This window comes from Rhinatrema bivittatum, chromosome 3 (assembly GCF_901001135.1).
Source record: "Rhinatrema bivittatum chromosome 3, aRhiBiv1.1, whole genome shotgun sequence".
NCBI classification, from domain to species: Eukaryota; Metazoa; Chordata; class Amphibia; order Gymnophiona; family Rhinatrematidae; genus Rhinatrema; species Rhinatrema bivittatum.
The window spans coordinates 93,410,120-93,431,241 of NC_042617.1; the positions used below are offsets into that span (position 1 = coordinate 93,410,120).

The 21,122-nt window shown below is 42.7% G+C and overlaps 1 protein-coding gene across 2 annotated transcripts in view; it reads right to left on the reverse strand.

Moving 5' to 3' along the window:
• Nucleotides 1-21,122, reverse strand: part of FERMT1 (fermitin family member 1) — a 213,159-nt gene that overhangs the window by 118,565 nt on the left and 73,472 nt on the right. The window contains exon 3 of one of the 2 annotated variants that reach the window (XM_029593498.1): nucleotides 20,914-21,086. In XM_029593498.1, the coding sequence (XP_029449358.1) occupies nucleotides 20,914-21,064 (151 nt within the window). In that variant the 5' untranslated portion in view covers nucleotides 21,065-21,086. Of the gene's footprint in view, nucleotides 1-15,574; nucleotides 15,695-20,913; nucleotides 21,087-21,122 lie in introns of those variants that run through there. The other variant, XM_029593499.1, reaches the window with a different exon arrangement.

Below are 21,122 nucleotides of genomic sequence, written 5' to 3' on the forward strand. Positions count from 1 at the left end.
TTCAGGCAGGAGGGATAGAAGGATGAGGCACAGAGGTGGGAGAGGATGGGGAAACAAGGAGCTAAAGAAAGGGATGAGAGAAAGGGAAGGAAAAGAGATCAGGATTGGGGAGGCTTCGTAATAAAGTATTAAAATGGGGACACGATTCCCAATTGGCTGGACATCCGGGACGTATATGGACACAAGCTCTTATCCAACAATATTATTGGTGGCCCGAGATGCACAAGGACATTCGCGCTTACGTAGATTCGTGTCTGATCTGTGCTCAGCACAAGAGTCCTACAGGGAAGGCTTGGGGGCAATTACAACTGCTTCCAACTCCTACGAGACCATGGACTCACATCACCACAGATTTTATTGTGGATCTTTCATCCTCTGAAGGCACATACTGTGATATGGGTAGTAGTGGATCGATTTTCGAAAATGGCTCACTTCATTCCGCTACCCTCCCTCCCGTCTGCTCCCCGTCTGGCCCAGCTATTCATGTTACATATCTTCCGCCTTCACGGAATAACTCAGCACATCACATCTGACCGTGGTTCACAATTCACGGCCTGATATTGGCAGAGCCTCTGTACCAAGTTTCGCATTGCTCTGGACTTCACCACAGCATTCCACCCTCAGGCAAACGGTCAGGTGGAACGTACTAATCGTATTTTGAAACAATTTTTACGCATGTATGATAATACTCGTCAGGACGACTGGGCAGCACTGCTTTCCTGGGCAGAGTTCTCCCACAATTTCCATGCGGATTCCTCAACTGGGGCTTCACCGTTTCAAATTGTCTTCGGGCGACAACCCAGGTCGCCTTTGCCTCTACCTCTGCCGGTTTCATCCCCAGCGGCCCAGCTTACAGCCCTGCAACTGAAGAGACTTTGGGTTCATACCCAGCAGATGCTATGCAAAGCAGCTAATACCGCAAACAAATTTGCAGACAGACATTGATGACCGGCTCCTCGGTTTCATCCTGGGGAGAAGCTGTGGCTCAGCACCAGATATATCCACTTAAGAGTTCCTTCGATGAGATTGGCCCCTTGCTATATTGTCCCTTTTCCGGTGATACGGCAATTGGGTCCCATGACCTATCAACTACGTCTGCCTGCCACACTGCGAATACACAATTCCTTTCATGTGTCGCTGTTGAAGCCATTGGTCCTCACTTGGCCCTCTCGGAAGGTTCCCGCAGCTCTACAACTGAGGGCCAAAGAAGAGATTATATACCAGGTTCGTGAGGTTCTTGATGTCCGGAGAAGAGGTTGCAAATGAGAGTACCTACTAGCCTGGGAAGGTTTTGGGCCAGAAAAGAATTCCTGGGAACCTGCTACTAACATCCTGGATAAGAATCTTCTCCAGAACTTTCACTCTGAACACCCAGGAAAACCCAAACCTTCTAGAGGGAGGCCTAAAGGAGGAGGTACTGTTATGGCCGCCGGCTGCGGCGGGCCGCGACCGGGACCAGGGGTCATGGCCGCCGGTCGCGGCGGTCTGCGACCGGGGCCGAAGACTCACCCAATGCGTCGGGCCACCTCTGGGGATCCCACAGAGGCAGGCAGGCCTTTTTTCTAATGCTTTCACAGCCGCTGCCACTGCTGGGCCCGGCACTTGTGTTCCCTCTTGGCTGGGCTGACTCCTCCCCCTCTGGTCTCCTTAGAGCCGCTCGCGCAGCAGAGACCTTGTATTTAAAGGGGCCATGACAGGAAATTGTCGTGGCTCCTTCCTGTGAACTCCACCTTCCAGGTTGCTATTTAAGGAAAGGTCTGCTCCTCAGACTTTGCCTTGGCTTCTTGGCTTGTAGTTGGTGGTTCTGGTGCTCCTTGTTCCTGTCTTCTCTGTTCCTGGTTCTGCTTCTCCCCCAGTTGGTTGGATTTCTTCAGGCTTGACCCTTGGACTGGCTTCCGACCATTCTTCAGGCTTTGACCCTTGGACCGGCTACCGACCATTCTTCAGGTTTTGACCCTTGAACTGGCTGCCAACCATTCTTCAGGCTTTGACCCTTGGACCGGCTTCTGACCATTCTTCGAGCTTCGGCTCCTGGACTGACTTTCAACCTGCTGAAGGCGCCAGCTATCTGGACTATACAACCTGCAGGAGGCGCCTGCATTCTCATCTATCCAGGGTGAGCTCTTACCGGGTTGAGTCACCCACACTACTGCACCTGTCCAACTCCACACTGGAGTGCTTCACTTGGAGCATCTTGCTTTCCATGTACTGGATCGGGCCATACATCCAATTGTGCTAGGACTTCCCTGGCTACAAACACACTCCCCACAATTTGACTGGAAGACATTACAATTGGTCTGCTGGGACTCCGCCTGTCAAGATACCTGTCTTGAACTCATCTCCCCCCAACGATGCCTGACTGCGACTACCCTTCCTCTTGGTCTGCCGCTACCATATGCCTCGTACGCAGATGTGTTTTCTAAGAAAAGGGCCGAGACCCTACCACCTCATCGGTCTTTTGACTGCACGATCCATTTGCTGCCTGGTACTGAGCTGCCCCAGGGGCGCACCTATCCTCTCTCACCTACGGAGACCTAAGCCATGTCTCACTACATCCAAGAGAACCTGGACAGAGGGTTCATCCACAGATCCAGCTGCTGCTGGATTCTTTTTCGTGGGCAAGAAGGATGGCACACTCCGCCCTTATATTGATTACCGCGGCCTGAATGCAATAACACTCAAGGATCCAAGCTTCGTTGGTGCCTTGGTTCCTGTTCCTGCCTTCTGAGTCCTGTTCCTGCCTTCTGAGTCCTGTTCCTGCTCCTGCTCCCATTCTTTGGTTCCTGCGGATGGATCTTCTGGCTTCTGACTTCGGACCAGCTCTCAGTGACCCTGGACTGGCTATCGTCGATCCTCTGGCTTCTGATCTTGGACTGACTTTGGATGATTCTTCCGGCTGCTGCCCAACCATCTTCACAGGAGCCCACCTAAGACCAGCCGGCCCCTGCACCCAAAGGCTCAACCCGCGGGGAACAGGGTTGGTATTGGCGAAGCTCCAGCTGGCCCCTGCAACAGCCCAGCCTCGCCTCCCGATGGTGGGGACCTGCGGGAGTTCGCCCTCTCAGGTTGCGCCAACTCCACCTTGGGCAAGAGGTCCACATTCTTGTCAGTTAACCCAACAGTCTCTCCTTGTATCACACAATCATCTCACCCTTTTTCCTCTTCCCTTCTCCCTTCTCCAGCCTCTTCCTGTTTCACTCAAACATACACAAATCCCCTCACCCTCTCCCTGTTTCAGTCACCCATCCCCTTTTTCCATTATCACCCTGCCTCTCTCTCTTTCATACAATCACCTCCATGCTTTTTTCCCTTTTCTCCTCCTGCCTCGCCCTTTTACAAAATCATCCCCATCATGCATCACCTCTTTTCCTTATTTCCCCAACTTCCAGGCTCTCTAACTCCCTCCTCCCCCTCCAGCTTCTCTTATAACTCCCTCCTTCCTCCCCCAGCAATGGTCACTGCAAAAGGGAGTAGAATCACAGCAGCATATTGGGACATGTCTTTCTTCTCTGTACAGCATCCCCCAGTTAAAAGCAGCAATCATACCCAACCAGCAGAGGAGGAAGACATGGCCTGATATGCTGCCATGATCCTACTTCTTGCATACACAAGCAAGCAAGAATGCGAGGGCAGGGGTGGGTGGGAGGGTAGAAAAAGGAACATGAAGGGGTATAAGAGGGTTTGGAATCAGAACAAGAAAGGTGTTTTTCTGCGTCGTACCTACACAGCAAATGATTCCATAGAGAATTACATATCTACATATTCCACGGGAAGGGGAAGATTATGGAAGCTTAGAAACATATAGAAACATAGAAATTATGGCAGAAAAGGACCAAATGGTCCATCCAGTCTGCCCAGCAAGTTCATGGTAGCATTAAAAGTATCAGGCTAATGAAAGCTGGTTTATTACAAAAAAAAATAATAATAATAATAAAAGTATCAAGCTTATTGGTCAAGGGCATCAACAGCCGCATCAGCAAGTTACCCCCAGCTCTACTTGTTTTCCCAGACCCCAAAATCCAGTGTCCTTGTTGGCTGCTGTCTGAATCCGATTCTCCCCCTTCTTTTTTTCCCCCTACTGTTAAAGCAAAGAGTAATATTGGAGCTGCACCAACAGCATGAAGGCCCACTGGCAAAGGGTAGCAACCACCACACATTATCCCCATGCACTTTCCTATTCATTTCCATCCTTTAGTCCCTAGGGATCCACAGGGGTTTATCCCATGCCCCTTTGAAATTTTTCACTGTTTTTGTCTTCACCATCTATTCTGGAAGGGCATTCCAGGCATCTACCACCCTCTCCATGAAGAAATATTTCCTGATGTTGGTTCTGAGTCTTCCTCCCTAGAGTTTTATTTCGTGACCCCCTAGTTCTACTAATTTCTTTCCAACGGAGAAGGTTTGTTGATTGTGCATCATTAAAACCTTTCAGGTATCTGAAGGTCTGTATCATATTTCCCCTGCATCTACTCTACTCCAGAGTATACATACTCAGGTCCTTTAACCTCTCCTCATAAGTCATTTGATGGAGACCCCCCCCCCCCCCTCTCCCACTTTTGTCGCCTTTCTGGACTGCCTCCATCCTGTTTCTGTCCCTTTTGGGATACGGTCTCAAGAAGTGAACACAATACTCCAGGTGAGGCCTCACCAAGGACTTGTACAAGAGCATTATCACCTCCTTTTTCTTAATGGTTATTCCTTTATCTATGCAGCCCTGCATTCTTCTGGCTTTAGCTATCATATTTACCCTTTTTGATTTTTCTGATTGTAGTTCTACAGGTGTAATTTATGTCATTCGCTGTCCCTGCAATAAACTATACATCGGTAAGACTAGCAGACAAATTAGGACTCGAATAATAGAGCATCGATCTAACATTAAACACTCACGGATGTTAGCTCCCTTGGTTGACCACTGGATAGCTCTATCTCATACAATTTCTGACATATTCTTTTTTGTTTTGGAAATGCTATCTCCCCTTCCTAGAGGGGGAGATTTTGATGCCCATTTGATTCGATGTGAACAGCGGTGGATTTACCGGTTGAACAATGTTGCCCCTGCAGGTCTCAACAAAGAGATTGAATGGGTTCATTTTATCTGACAGCCGATTGGATAAAGATACCTTGTTCTGATTGGTGGGTGGTTTGCCTCAGCTGATTGGTTTGTGAATGCTTTTGGCGCCTTTTGACATGTTTAAAGCTCCATGTTTAATGACACATAAACGCGCTCCCTGTTACGTGTGTGTGTACTCTTCAACTTGGTAAGTGTATGTACCTTTTGATTCTACATACGGCATTGGCATCTACATTTAGTTAAAGTCCTGTGTTTTTACTCTTTATTTACAGATTACGTTAAATCTTTTGTGCATCCCCCCCCCCGATGCAGCCCCTGGCGAAACACGGGTCCGTGTCGGGGGACCCTTCTGTTTAAAGAATGCTTATTTATACACAGTGGAGTTGCTGCTATAAATAAATATCACCTTTGGATTTACAAATTGCTTTGAATTTTTGGGACTGTATAACTTTATCTTAGCACTCATCTTTGGTGTGGACTATATTTAGAGTGCTTTGCTGTGCTTGGTGGCTTATGGTTTAGCTATCACCTTGTCACATTGCTTCGCCATCTTCAGATCACTAGACATTATCACCCCAAGGTCCCTCTCTTGCAGTCCTTCCTGAGCCTACTCAATTGTGGAATACAAGAGATCCTGCTTGTGGCTTATTCTTTGTGCATCAACAGTCTAACTTCCAAGGTGCATGCAGCCAGCTGCTGCCTGTGCAGTTGCATATTGATGATGCAGGTGTGGGGCAACTTTCCTATTTATTATAGTTAGATTTTTCCAACCAAGTTGTTTCTGTACAATTTATTTTGATTTTATTATGTGAGGAAAAGGGATCTCATATATTAGTACAGGGAAGAGATTTTAGAGATGGGGTAAAGGAAAAGGAGAGGGTGAGAGGATAAGGGAAGGGGAAAGGAGAGAAAGGACTGGGGATTAGGGAGAAAGGAGTGAAAAGGAGACTGGGGATGGGGAGAAGTGGGAATTGGGGTTGAGGGAAGAAGGAAGAGGAGGGAGAAAGAAGGATCAGAGAATAGAGGATCTGGGATTAGAGACTGAATGGGTGATTCCATGTTCTAGAAGAAGGGAGAGATACCAAGGAAGGATTAGAATCCAAGATCATGGGAGGGAAGATTTTAATTCTAGGGGAAGGGGGAGGGAAAGGAGGGAGGTGTCCCTGTCATGCTCTGGTCTGTTCCCTCTTGTATCCCCTTTCTATATATACATATTAGGGATGTGAATCGTGTCCTCGATCGTCTTAACGATCGATTTCGGCTGGGAGGGGGAGGGAATCGTATTGTTGCCGTTTGGGGGGGTAAAATATCGTGAAAAATCGTGAAAAAATCGTGAAAAAATCGTGAAAAATCGAAAAATCGCAAAACCGGCACATTAAAACCCCCTAAAACCCACCCCCGACCCTTTAAATTAAATCCCCCACCCTCCCGAACCCCCCCCAAATGACTTAAATAACCTGCGGGTCCAGCGGCGGTCCGGAACGGCAGCGGTCCGGAACGGGCTCCTGCTCCTGAATCTTGTTGTCTTCAGCCGGCGCCATTTTCCAAAATGGCGCCGAAAAATGGCGGCGGCCATAGACGAACACGATTGGACGGCAGGAGGTCCTTCCGGACCCCCGCTGGACTTTTGGCAAGTCTCGTGGGGGTCAGGAGGCCCCCCACAAGCTGGCCAAAAGTTCCTGGAGGTCCAGCGGGGGTCAGGGAGCGATTTCCCGCCGCGAATCGTTTTCGTACGGAAAATGGCGCCGGCCATACACGTATGGCCGGCGCCATTTTCCATACGGAAAATGGCGCCGGCAGGAGATCGACTGCAGGAGGTCGTTCAGCGAGGGTTCCGGCGCCTCGCTGAACAACCTCCTGCAGTCGATCTCCTGCCGGCGCCATTTTCCGTACGAAAACGATTCACGGCGGGAAATCGCTACCTGACCCCCGCTGGACCTCCAGGAACTTTTGGCCAGCTTGTGGGGGGCCTCCTGACCCCCACGAGACTTGCCAAAAGTCCAGCGGGGGTCCGGAAGGACCTCCTGCCGTCCAATCGTGTTCGTCTATGGCCGCCGCCATTTTTCAGCGCCATTTTGGAAAATGGCGCCGGCTGAAGACAACAAGATTCAGGAGCAGGAGCCCGTTCCGGACCGCTGCCGTTCCGGACCGCCGCTGGACCCGCAGGTTATTTAAGTCATTTGGGGGGGGTTCGGGAGGGTGGGGGATTTAATTTAAAGGGTCGGGGGTGGGTTTTAGGGGGTTTTAGTGTGCCGGCTCACGATTCTAACGATTTATAACGATAAATCGTTAGAATCTCTATTGTATTGTGTTCCATAACGGTTTAAGACGATATTAAAATTATCGGACGATAATTTTAATCGTCCTAAAACGATTCACATCCCTAATACATATACATCTGGCACCAATCCCTTCTTTCTTACACAAAAACTACCCCCTTGCACCCATTCCCTTTTCTCTCACACACAGCCACAGCTATCCCCAGCTCATACTCTATCATCTCACAGTATCTCTCTTCACCTCCTAATGATTCCTCACTTAGCCTCTCCTAACCTCCCCAAAGTGATCCTTTTGTGTTATCTGCTCCATTCTTACTTCCTCTCCTCCTGTTCCCTGCAGCTGGATAAAGAAGCAGACAACTGTTCTCAGCTAAGTGAAATTCAGCACAGCAAAAAGACAGCAATCTTTCAGCCTTCTACCTCCAGATTTTTGCTGCCTTAGGCATCTATTGACAAATCCAGGCCTGTTTTTGCAACCTTACATAATATGTTGCTTCTTCAGTTGGAGGAGCTGGTGAAAGAGGAGAAATAAGGACCCCCTAAGCCCTCTTGGAGGCAACAATCAAAGGCTTTGGGGAGAGCTCCAGTATACCCTGCACCATAACCCAGAGGTGGAGATAAAGCCAAAAACACCACTACTTTTTTGTTTAATTTGTTGATCTTTTTTGTTTGTGAATAAAGTTGTATATATTTCTTATGCCTATGTCAGCGTCATAAATATCAAGTATTCTTTAGAAGACAATTTTTAAACTGCATTGGGAAAAAGTCCACAAGTACTTTTAACTTGCAGCTTTGCACCAATTTTCAAAGCATAAGCACACATGCACTGTCTATCTGAAATTTGACTTAGGTACAAAATACCTATGTACATTTGTACCTGCTTTTTCTGTGAGTACTTTTTTCATGGAAAATAATGCACATAGAGTGGGAAGTGCAATTTATGTGCATTGCTTCCCTCTCCTGACCTAAACACCCATGGGAGTGTCTCCTCTCAATATATCTAAAAGTATGTTTGGATTTTTAGTCACAAAGAAGGAGGACAATTTTCAAATAGCTAATTAACACAGCTAAAACATTTTTTAACAATGTACATCATTTTGAAAATTAGGTAGATGTGTTGCCCAGCCAGTGTGATATAGTGTATGTGATATGAAGGAAAGACGTGAGTGATATATGAATACAGTAACTTTTAGATTAGATAAATGAATGGTTGTTATCTAATATTATGAATTATTATTCTGAGTATGCCATGCATGGTTATGAAGATATAATATTGTCATATAACATTACAAGAGTCCTGTGGATTCAATGTATCATGAATGTCTTGTGGGGCCTCAATATTCAGAAATAAACATTTAAGTAAGTTAGCTGGAGAAGAGCTATCCGGCTAACTTACATGGGATAGTCAGCAGCATGGCTATGCTGTTGATTATTCCTGGCTAAGTTTTATCTTACTAAGTGTAGACCTGCTATAGAATAGGTCTAACTTATCTAGTTAACTTAACTGGATAAGTCTGAATATTGGCAGTTAACTGGATATGTTACTTTTCCTCGATCCGCCCATTGCCCGCCCACAAGATATGTGGCTATCTACTTAGCTGGAAAAATAGTTATCCAGCTAAGTGGAGACTGCTGAATGTAGCCGGATGTTCAATAGCAGCAGCCACTTAGCCAGATAAGTTACTACTTATCTGGCTAAGTAGTGCTTAATATCGCCCTCCATTGGTTTTGATCGATGACAATTTGAAAGAAATAAAAGAAATGTGTAACATGTAAATGTAAACTATGACTGAATAAAAGAAAGAGAAATAGTGAATGAAAAGAAAAGTTAGGCTAAAGAGAAGTGAGATGTTGTAAAAGTTGCAAATGACGAGATTCTGTTGTTTAGTTTAGGTCAAATGGGTTTTAAATGGCTAGTTCTATAAACTTGAATGCATGAAGCAACATGGGATCTTTAAAAGTAACTTTTGTAGCAGAAATTTTAGCCAAGGTTTTAAAAAAGAGGAAAGAGTTTACCTGTGTTTTGGTGCTTCCCAATAAATAAAATACTTTGTTACAGTCAATAAATATATTTTTCTGCTAAATTTTTTAAAATGTCATAATCCCTCCAGTAAGAAGTAATATAAGCTACATATTTGCAAAAGCACTCTAACCTGGCCTTATGAAAACTTTGAGTAGAAGTAAATATATTTCAGTCTGAATATATATCCGAGTGTGGAGGTGTCTATTAGTGGAGTAGAGCATATTAACAGGGCATCTATAGCAGTGGTTCTCAAACTTTTTCCCGTCGTGATACATCTGACGAGCAAAGCTCATGTGTGACATACTGCTCTTTACAATCCACGGCTGAACTAAAAAAATAAACCTAAGTATTACTTTTATGATTTGGAATGACACAAAGAAAAGATAAGAGTATTCTCTCTGAACAGAAAGTTTTGTACGAGCTGTTGTATTGTGCCTATGGGTCAGGAAATTCCTGCTTAAAGTGATGGGTGGGGTTATGCAGAAAACTCTGCAAAAATGTAAAAAAAAGAACCCATTATGGTATTAGGGCTGCTGTAACCAATGCTGAATGTAGCCATGAATAAACGATATACAATTACAATATGGTAAACCTCCCATACCAAGACAGCTCTAACTACCAGCACTCAAACTATAACCTTACCCTGAAAAAACAATACTGCAAATATTACACCAGATTTTAAAACGCCTATTAGGAAAGCAGATCAAGCCAGGCAGCTAGAAATCCTCACACAGAACCTACAATCTAGCAGAATACCTCACCTTGGTCACATATGCAGATCACACAGAGACCCTCACCTAACACAGAATAAAGGGACCATAAAATATAAGTAGAAACGTGCAGACAAAAACTGAACTGGAAACCATAAGTCAGAATCTGTATGCATTGCAACAGTGCAAAAACAGAAATATAAAATCAATAGTAGTAAAACTATACCAATTAAAAGAACACATATTTCAAAACAGCTAATGAGTAGAACATCTAATAATTAAAAACTCATATAAAAAAATTTCCAGATATCAATAAAATATTTCTAAAGAGCAGACACTAAAACCCAATTATTAAAACTAACATAGCTAAAAAATATCCTCTTTTCTCCATACCTGGGAACTTTTGATTTCTAGTTGCCTTGAGATTGTTGTGAATTAACAGAAGAAGAGGAGTCGGCGTGATGGTGGTGATGGGGTTTGCTCGCAAAATCTCTCTCTCTCTCACACACACACATACACACACACACAGAACTGCCCTCTCTTACTTACTGATGCACACAGTTTCACACACACACACACACACACACACGCACACACACACACACACACACACACATACACACTTACTCTCTCTCACTTGCACACTTGCTCTCTCTCACTTGCACATACCCTCTCAATTACACACATAGACACACCTGCTTTTTCTCCTCACTTGCACAGATGCTCTCACACACACCTCTGCTCTCTCTCACTTGCACACTCACTCTCAATCAAACTTACATGCTCACAGTCATACAACCCTGCTCTCTCTCAGCTGCACACATGCTCTCAATCACACATACATGCTTTTTCACTTGTACACATACTTTCAATCACATACACACATGCTCTCTTAATTCAACACATGCTCTTAATCTCACACAGAGACACATAAACACATACTCTCTCTCACCCAATTTCTTCTCCACCTTGCAGAAGCACAAGTGGCATCAGTAGTCTCCTCATCCTCCAACCTCTGAGGCTCCAAGAAAGAGTCTCATTGGCTATGGGGGCTGATACTGCTCTACTTCCTGCTCTTGACCACCGGCTGCTTCTTTTCTTGCTCTGGGCCCTCACTGCTCCTCCTTCTTTTTAACTGGGCCCAGGGCTGATGCTACTCCCACTTCTGACATAGCATGGCCTCTCTTCTTCCTGCGCTTGTTCAGGCTCAGCACATACCCTTTCCTCTTTCCAGATTGCGCCAGCAGGAAGGAGAAGCCATATCGTTACTGCCACCGGGTTCTGCCCAGGTAGTCAGCATTTTCAAACCCAGGTGGAGGACTCCATTCTGGCTGGGGCAGAGGAAGGGGAAGTCAGAACAGATGGACCCTTGGGAGATATGGAAGCACAGCATCCTGCTGGCAGAGGATGGTAACACACTTGTCAGTGCTTTGCAATACACTGGTGTGTCACGATCCTCTCCTCATTCCGTGGGCTCCAAATATTTTTTTTTCATGTCATGACATTGCTGTTTGAGGGCTATATAGCTCCCAAATATATGTTTTTACATTTGCTACTTATGTAGTTTCTACTATTCAGTGTAAGAGGCCAAAATGATTTTGGGTGAATCAAGCCCCAAATGCTTGTGGGAAAAGGATTCCTATGTCTTGAACTTGTCTACTTATTTTTCAGTGAAGAAAGAGATTTCATTTCGACTTTATACAGTCAACAGAATCTTTAATTAAATATTTCATACAGCTCTTGATGGCTGAGTCAATGAAAGTGTCTCCATGTAGGGGAATTAAACATGTGAATGAACATTGACTTCACATGAAAAATGTTCTTCATGTGGAAAGTAGAATGGAGAAATTACTACTTACCTGATAATTTCATTTTCCTTAGTGTAGACAGATGGACTCAGGACCAGTGGGTTATGCTCCCCTGCCAGCAGGTGGAGATGGAGCAAGCTGATGTCACAGTATTTATACTCCTGCCAGTATTCTTTTTTAGAAATTGCCATGCTGTGTCAGACCAAGGGTTCATCAAGCATAGCACCCTGTTTCCAACAGAGGCCAAACCAGGCCATAAGAACCTGGCAAGAATCTGAACCCTCATCGCAAATCTTCAAAAAACATCTCAAAACATGGCTGTTCACAAAAGCCTTTCCACCAGACACCTAACCCACCCACACGCACCCTACTCTTCCCGAATACATCACGCCCCCCACAGACCCACCCACACACCCATGCTTCCCCCCCCCTGACCCGCCACGCCACTGCCCACTCTCCACCAACTCTTATATACTATTTGTTAAATTACCTTACCCCCTCCTCTCCTAAATTATTTAACCCCTCCTGTCACTTAAATCATGTCTGAATGACTTTACTGTAATATAGTTAAAACAGTTACTGTTACCATGTTATAATGTAATTTAGTTTCAGTTTTAATCTATCATGTTATAATGTAAAATAGGGCGGCCCCACCCTATCTCTAAGTTTCCTGTAAACCGATGTGATATTTCGATCGAACGTCGGTATATAAAAATAAATAAATAAATAAATAAAATAAATAAACCCCAAGAAGATCCCATGCTACTGATGCCAGTAATAGCAGAGGCTATTCCCTAAGGCAACTTGATTCTCTTCAAAAGCAACTGTGGACAGACTAGTAAAAAACATGATTAAAAACAGTCAACCATTACTGTACTCAATCAACAAGAGCACTGAACTCTGGTAAGGAACGTATGTACCCCAATCAGGCGTAAATCCAGACAGATCCTTAATCAGACCATCATCAGCCTGTGAGGATCTAGGCTTAGCAAAATCAGAGGAAGACAACTCTCCGTGAGCCTCTAAACAGCGCAGACACATGATAGAGGACGTGTCAGGCTGAGATGCCTGAATATGAGAGGCAAACCAGAGAGAAAAGCGCTTAGGTTTCTTGCTCACTGGCGCCATCAGTGCACAGCTCATGGAGAATGTGCATCCAGCCAGCTCATGCTGAAAAATTGCAAGCACCCAAAATTTAGGTGCAAACTGTGCTCCAAAGCCTGGGCACACCACCAAGTTTAAAAGCTTGTGCGCATAAAGAGCAGGGCACATTTACTGCCCTCTAGCGGAACATTATGCACACCAATGTTTCGCTAGAGGGCAGTAAAGCATGCACAGAAGTGTGCTAAAATGCCACCGTGGCCTACCACACAGCGCACAATAAAAAAGCCTTATTGTGGGACCTAGCCCATCGGGTTGCTCAACCCTCCAGGCTTCCCCTAACCCCCAATGGGTGTGGAAATGAATGCTGGAATGGCGCACTGAGCATGGAGACCGGAGGAAGTCCTGAAAACCCCTCTGCAATTTCTCTGCCTTCACTAAATTCTTAAATATATATATTTAAAACTTATCCGAGCTAAGCCCTTACTGGCTGAGTACAGAGACGGTCTCCATGTGTGTGTGTGTGTGGGCGGGGGGGGGGGGGGGAGAAGGCATTTGCTGTTACTGCCGTGCTCGGCCTCCTACACCTGCTGTCTTTAAGCTGTACAATCAGCTAAATCCACACTGGGTAACCCAGCTACCGAACCAAGGCACACATCTGAGGGACCACGGAAATCACCTCAGGAATTCTCAAATGGGGATGGGACCATCTGGTATCATTGCAGGAGAGTGGGTCTTTTCTTTTTCTAATTTGAAATTTTCCTTCCAAAATCTGAAGCAATCCCCACAGGGATGTCCACCATCTGCTGGAGACAGAGAATACTGACAGGCAGGGGTCACTGCAGGAGTAGACATACTGTGACTTCAGCTTGCTCCATCTCTATTTGCTGGCAGGGGAGCATAAGCCATTGGTCCAGAGTCCATCTCTCTACATGCTAGGAAAGTGAGATTTTAAAGTATTACTTGGCTTTGAAAGTTCAATTATTTTTCTTCAGTTTTACGTTTGTATAACAGAACAAGAAAAGTTAAGGTTCCAAATAAGAAAGAGTAAAAGGGTAATTTATAATGGTGTTGAATGTAATGATTTTTCCTGTATCCAAAATGATCTTTCCTTCCACGCTTACTTCCATTGCTCAAGGCCAAGCAGGATGTTATTTGTATTTCAAGATGGTTATTTTCAAGCTTTCACAATTATGTGGGTAATTTAGTTGCAGCCCACATACATTTTCAATCAAATGTGTGCATGTTATTCCAGTTTTCCAAGAGAAAGTACATGCATAACTTCCCTCTGAAAATTACCCCACCAAAACTCCCGTACACAATTACACCAGATAACTTATCAACAGACATTTTTTTTAAGGAAATTTACGAGCATATTTTTCAAGATAAACAAAGCATGTAAATAAGTACAAACCACTCCCCAACTCCACCACTAATAACACTTCTGCTCACTGAGGGAAAACTTACATGCATACAGGCTAGACATATGCAAGTTTACCTGCATATTAGACAGGCAATTTTATGACAGTCTATTTCTACAGGCATAGCACCCTGGGAAATGCTTTTGAAAATTGCCCTCCCTATGACTTAATTATCATATCCATTTTTATATCCATCTACTCTGGAAAAGAAAAACATCCCATATAGCATGGTAAAACAAACTGATAGGACAAATCATTTTTCTTTGTATAATTTCTAGGATCACCTGTTCCTCTCCAATGGCAGAGCTCTACAGCTATTATCAGGATGCCACAGAAAGCAGCAGTAGCATCATTATTTGTACTGTCATAGCAGCTCTATAAAGAAGGCAAAAGCAGATTTGCTTAGAGCAGTAATACAGTCGTGGTCCCTTTTTCAGTAGGTATTCTGAATGCAGGGGTACAAGGCCCCCTCTTTCTTTCTCTCTCCATAACCCCTGGGTCCTGGGGTTCTTTCCAGGGGGAAGGGGAGGGGGCACTGGTTAGGCAGGGAAACAAAGCTCTTTTTCCCGACTTCCTCCAGTCAGGTGGAAAAATGCTCCCAGAGGCAGAACCAGAATCCTCATAAAATAAAACTCTTCTCCAAAAACAGACTCTCCAAAATTCTTCTCCAACTCCTGAAACAATCCCTGCTAGACTGGGGGAGTACTAGGCCAGGAAATTTGCCTCTCTCCCTGTTATCAGGCTGTGGCGTCTAAAGGTTGGAGTCACTCCAACACTTACTCTCTTCCTCAAACTCTAACCAAAAACTGCCACACTACTCTAAGCACCCGCCTGCAGTTAGCAGGTGGGAAACACCATCCTCGGCAATCCTCAGGGGAGAATGATATGCTCCCATCCTCACCCCCTACTCCAAGCCTAAGCTAAGGACCTCTAGCAGTCTCTGCACATTTATGTTGAACTCCTAAGTTGACTACCCGAGAGTGACTGTTCAATCTCAGGTATATTCGGAACTGGTTGCAGTTTGCATCTTTAAAAGATTTATAGCCCACACCCTCCAAAACGTTTGGGGCAGGGTACAATAAAACATACATAAAATATATTAGGCAACACAAAAATCAATCATTTAAAAACAAAAAAAGAAAACCATGAATGGCAGGATACCTTGGATACATTCCATAGCGAATGGTACTATAGAGGACTGCAGACAGTTAAACTTGTTTGGGAAGAAGATGGCTAGAGAGACTAGTGTTGGCTTGGACAACTGGGTAGACTGGGAGGCTAACTGGTCCATTACATCAGCTGCATATGATGTCTCCACTAATATCGGTATAGAAGACTTTCTAAATAAATAAATAAATAAATAAATAAATAAATAAATAAAAGAACTAATAAGCAAACCAGGAAAGAGATACGCATACGATCTAGATATTCTTGAACGGTTTTGATTTAACAAGTGAAAGAACTAAACTTCCTGAAAGCAATCATTGGAAAATAAAATACAGGTGCTTCGTGACAGACCTCGTGTACACTTTATTCCAGTTAATATTTAAAAATTAATAGCTGATGGCATTGATATAAAGGATATGATGAAAATTATGAATTAGTCTATTGGAATCATTCTTGAAAGAGGTTTGACTTAGTGCCTCATGGATGTTTGTTTCATTGCTTTGATTAATGGGGATGTGCAGGCCAAGAAACATCATTTCATGTCATGTTGTTTAGGTGTTGATTTTTGTTGTCATTAATATCTTACCTTTGTTGTTTTCATTTTTTTACGTTTCAGAAAGAGTGCGCACTTGAAAACAACAAGAAACTACATAGACAATGACATTGACATGGTCTATATCGTTTCAAACAAATGCACATTCCTATTGATTAACTATCCTCAAAAGAAATCTGTTTTGATCTATATTTCTTCAGCTTGTATTTTATATTTTGAGCTAGAAGCAGTCTGTTTGCATGTATTTATTCTTGCTTATAGGAGGTAATTTTCAAAGCCCCTTATATGTATAAAACCCAGTTTTACGCATATAAGCAGCTCTTTGAAAATTGCCCCAGTGGATATGAATGTAAAAATATGTGTGTAACCTTATTATGTTTGATTTTCCAAAAGCCTGTGCTAGGAGCAGGTATAACTTCCTGTGTGTAATCTGGGCAGGCACTAGGGTACTTTACCTCCAGAATATTCAAAATGATTTTAGATGGATACAATCGTTTTGAAAATTAGCAGTAATGTCTGTATATATAACAAGTACACAAATACTTTACCATTATGCATGATGTTCTTAAATTACCTTCAAAATTTCCATATATATTGGATTTCTGCATGGGAGCTAGCTATCCCTGCTTTCTTTGATCTGAGGAAAATATTAACCTCCATTCCTACTTGAATTCCCCTATAAACTTCACACAATATTTCAGAACCTAAAGGAGAACTAGATCTTGCTTTTATGAGCTTAGTCTCATATCATATTTTTTTTTTCCTGAAAGAGCAAATACCCTTTCAAAATCCCAGAGCCAAAGCATAAAGGCTTCCCTTTAGTGACTTTGCATTCTAGCAATTCTATCTGTAGGAGCCCGAAAATGTATTTTATTTATTTATTTATTTATTTGGAACTTTTATATACCGACATTCATGTGCAAAAGAACATATCAGATCGGTTTACAGTGAAATGAAAAAGCATAAATGAATGCATTACATCGAACAAGGGATATCGGTAACTGGGATCAAAAGGGAACGGATAAAAACTAAGCTCATCCAGAGAGCAACAAAATGAATGAAATCAAACAGCAACGTACAATGACACATTTCTATAACACATAACAGAGGAACAGGGGCTGCTTATGCTAGAAGATGAAGTCAAGGGGAGACAAAACCAAGGAAAACTGGGAGAACATGGAGCAATGCGCAAGCTACAGGGGAAGGGATCAGGTGTGGAGACAAACCGATTGACTTGATTTTTCTCCTCTTTGCATTTGAAGGTTCTGTGATTATTGGCTAATATCCTAGACAGTTCAATGAAAACAGCAGCAGCAGCAGCAGCAGCAGATAGTGGTATCCTTTAGGCAGCCAATAATGTTAGCATTAGAAGCAAAGGCCGGCCAACTATTGAGGCAGCTCCTCTACCCTGGTATTGGAAAAAATCTTTTTACAACCCACTATTCACCAAATAAGCTTGTTCTTAACTGAATCAGGTTAATTACACAGTTTTACATGCATAACTGCATTTGAACCCATGGTATTCCAACATTTTATCAAGAACAGTAGAATTCTCAGGAGTACATTTTCAAAGAGGTTTCACGTAGACAAGCAGCATATGCACATTTAAGTAACAGGTGTAAAATTATGCAAATAAGTCGTCAAATGTACTCGTGTAAGTCTTTTATAAAATAGCAATTGTGAGCGTACTTCTTGGACCCACCCCGGGACACTCCTAAATTGCCCCTTTTCTCATGTGTAAATATGCACAGAAGACAGAAAATATGTGCGTACTTTATAAAATAGCATGTCATAAATCTAAGCTATTTACATGCATGTGTGTTGATTTTACTTGCAAAAATGTTTTGAAAATTCACCCCAGTATTTTAAATTTCATTCTACTTAATACTGGCAACCAACGAAATTCCTGAAGAAGCAGTGTTTACATGACTACATTTTTTACCACCAAAGATAAATTTGGCTGCCTTATTTTGAAAAAACTACAAGCTTTTATAGATATCGTAGACAAGTCCTGATAAAGGGTGTTGCAGTAGACCAGTCAACTTAGCACCAGAGCACGTCTAAGCAACATAAGATGTTACTGATCTAAAAAATGGCACTACTGATGAATATAAAGAACATTAAACTACTGAAGATATTTAATTAACAAAAATTAGCTTTGCATCAATTTTTATTCCAAAGGAAGTGACCACATCTTTTACTGGTATCATAATCTCTGCCATCAGAGGGGAGATTTTACAGTGTCAATCCTTCTTAGGAATGTGCATTCGTTCAGGACAAATTAGGCAATTTCAATGAAATTGCCTAATTCATCCTGGTTTTGGGATCCTGAAACCCGAACAAAGGTTTCCTGAAATTTCAGGAAAAATTCAATTTTGCGTTAGTGCACGCTAACGTTAAAATGTTAAAATGTGCGCACTAACTCCATTAGTGCGCACTAACCTGAAATTCAGGTCCCCCCCAAATTTCAAAGGCCTGAACCGCGGGAAATACAATATTTCCCGCGGTGGGCCGAAAACGAAGCCTGAAGCGTAAGGTTCGGGCTTTGCACATCCCTATTCCTTCTAGACACCACATCGCCTTTAAGCTTGTGAGACAAAAGCGAATTTGCAATACTATTAAGGCAATCATTAAAGTTGTTGAGCTATTCTAGATGCCAGGAATCCATACAGGCAATTTTTTGGACATCAGCATCATGTAAAAAAACCAACTAAATCCCAAATCCTGAATCAGAGTTGCATATGGGGTCAAATACAAATTGAATAAAATCTGCAAGAGAACTGACCCTTGGGGAACTCCAAATAATAATTGGTTTGGAGTACATGAAAATTTTGAATATTCTAAAGAATATACAAAAGTGTAATAATTTTCTAGCTAGCCACACAAATTAGCAGGTATTAACGTGAGCAGGTAGGATACTTTCACACTATTATTAGTTTTCGCCTCTCTGGTAAGCATCTCACATTTTCTTTTTGCCGGTCTTCTACTGTTTGCCAGTATTTATGTTCTTGACTATTTTCCTCATCAGGGTCTGCTTTCCATTCTTTGAATGATGCCCTTTTGGTTTTAACTGCCTCTTTCACTTCACTAACAAACCATGATGGCAGTTGTTTGGTTTTCCTTTGTCCTCTTTTAATGCAAGGGAAACATTTTATTTGGGCTTCCAAGATGGTATTTTTAAGCAATGTCTATGCCTCATGCAAACCTTTAACCTTTGCAACTATTCCTTTTATTTTTTTTCTAACTACTTTCCTCATTCCATCATAGTCTCCCTTTTCAAAGATATGTGCTAAAGCAGTAGTTTTACTTAATATCCTGCCTTCAGTGATTATGGCAAAATTGTTTGCATTATGATTATTATTGCAATATGGCCCGACCACACAATAACCCCCTGCCTTCTACCATGGCCTATTTTAAAAGCTGCTCAATTTCCTTTTTAAATGTTAGTGCTAGCAGCCAGATTCCACCCTGGATAAGTTGGAACCCATCTCATTGGAATAGGTCCTCCCCTTTCCCAGAATGTTGCCAATATTCATATCAAATCTAAAACCCTCTTCCCTGCAGAATCATCTCATCCATGCATTGAGACTCTGGAGCTCAGCCTGCCTCTGGGGTCCTGTGTATGGAAAGGAGAGCATTCCTGGAAATGCAGCCCTTGAGGTTCTAGATTTCAATTTCCTACCTAAAATCCTTCATCTTCCTATGTCCTTGATACCCACATGGACCATGAAAGCTGGCTACTCCTCAGCATTCTCTAAAATCCTGTCTAAATACTATCTCTTTAAAATCCTATCTGTTTTCATAGGATTAAGGAAACATATATTGAATTGTCTTATCCAGGGCAATTTTTAAAAGTAATTTACCTGATCAAATAGGCTATCTGAAAATTGCCCATTTTGTATACGGGCAAAAGGATATGCGGGAATCAGCAATGAGCATACTTTTACCCATGGGACAAGTAAGTGGGCTCAGAGGTGAGGCAACAACACACATAGTTTTGCATCTCATCACATGCAAAGATACATGATATTTTATAAAGTATACATGTAGGTTATAAAATACTCTTTGTGTATGTCTGCAGCTTGAGAGAGAGGGAGAAAGAGACTATAAGGCTCAGCCTGACACTCAATATATGGACCATTGTAAGGGGGCACATTGAGTTGGGGTGAGTTTTTGGGAGGTGAGTTGGGATGGGGTGGGGGGTGTTGTTACTGACACATTTAGAGGTATTCATTGTAAAATTGACATCATTAAAGAATTTTAGGCCTTATAAGTGATGAAAAGGAATTGATTTGTACAATGCATTCTTGTTAGACGTTTCATCACTTATAAGGCCTAAAATTCTTTAATGATGTCAATTTTACAATGAATTCCTCTGAATGTGTAACAATATCTCCCCTAACCCCTACCCACCTCCCGAAAACTCACCCCGAATCAATGGTCCTTATATTGAGTGTCAGGCTGAGCCTTATAAAGAGCCTCTCTCTCTCTCTCTCTCTCCCTCGCTCCCTTGAATGGGTACTTTTCCTTAAGCTATTTTCAAAGGGAAAATATGTGGCACAAAGTACCTGTTGACTTTGCAGCAATCTGCACAGTTCTAATTGCTCCCATTATGATGAAAATTAAAGTGATTTCTAGCTCTCAGAATTTTCAATAATGTCCTTTTCTTTCTGAAGCTAACATGAATATTACCTGTAAAATGTTTCACATATATTTATTGTATATTTCCTATGATTTCTACTAAAATTTATCTTAAGAAACCGATTATCCTTTTACTTACTAATTTGTTCTACCAGTCTGAGCATCACTCCACCAATATGAAGATCTCCTGATACTCGAATGCTAAATTCCTTTTGTTCTTCTTCATACTGATGATCAACAATAACACTGAGCTCCCAAGAAACGGAGCCATATTCAGTATTTGAACTCATCTTGGCAATATGTAACGAAATTCTGCAAAATAAAACCATATAAGGAATCACTGTATTT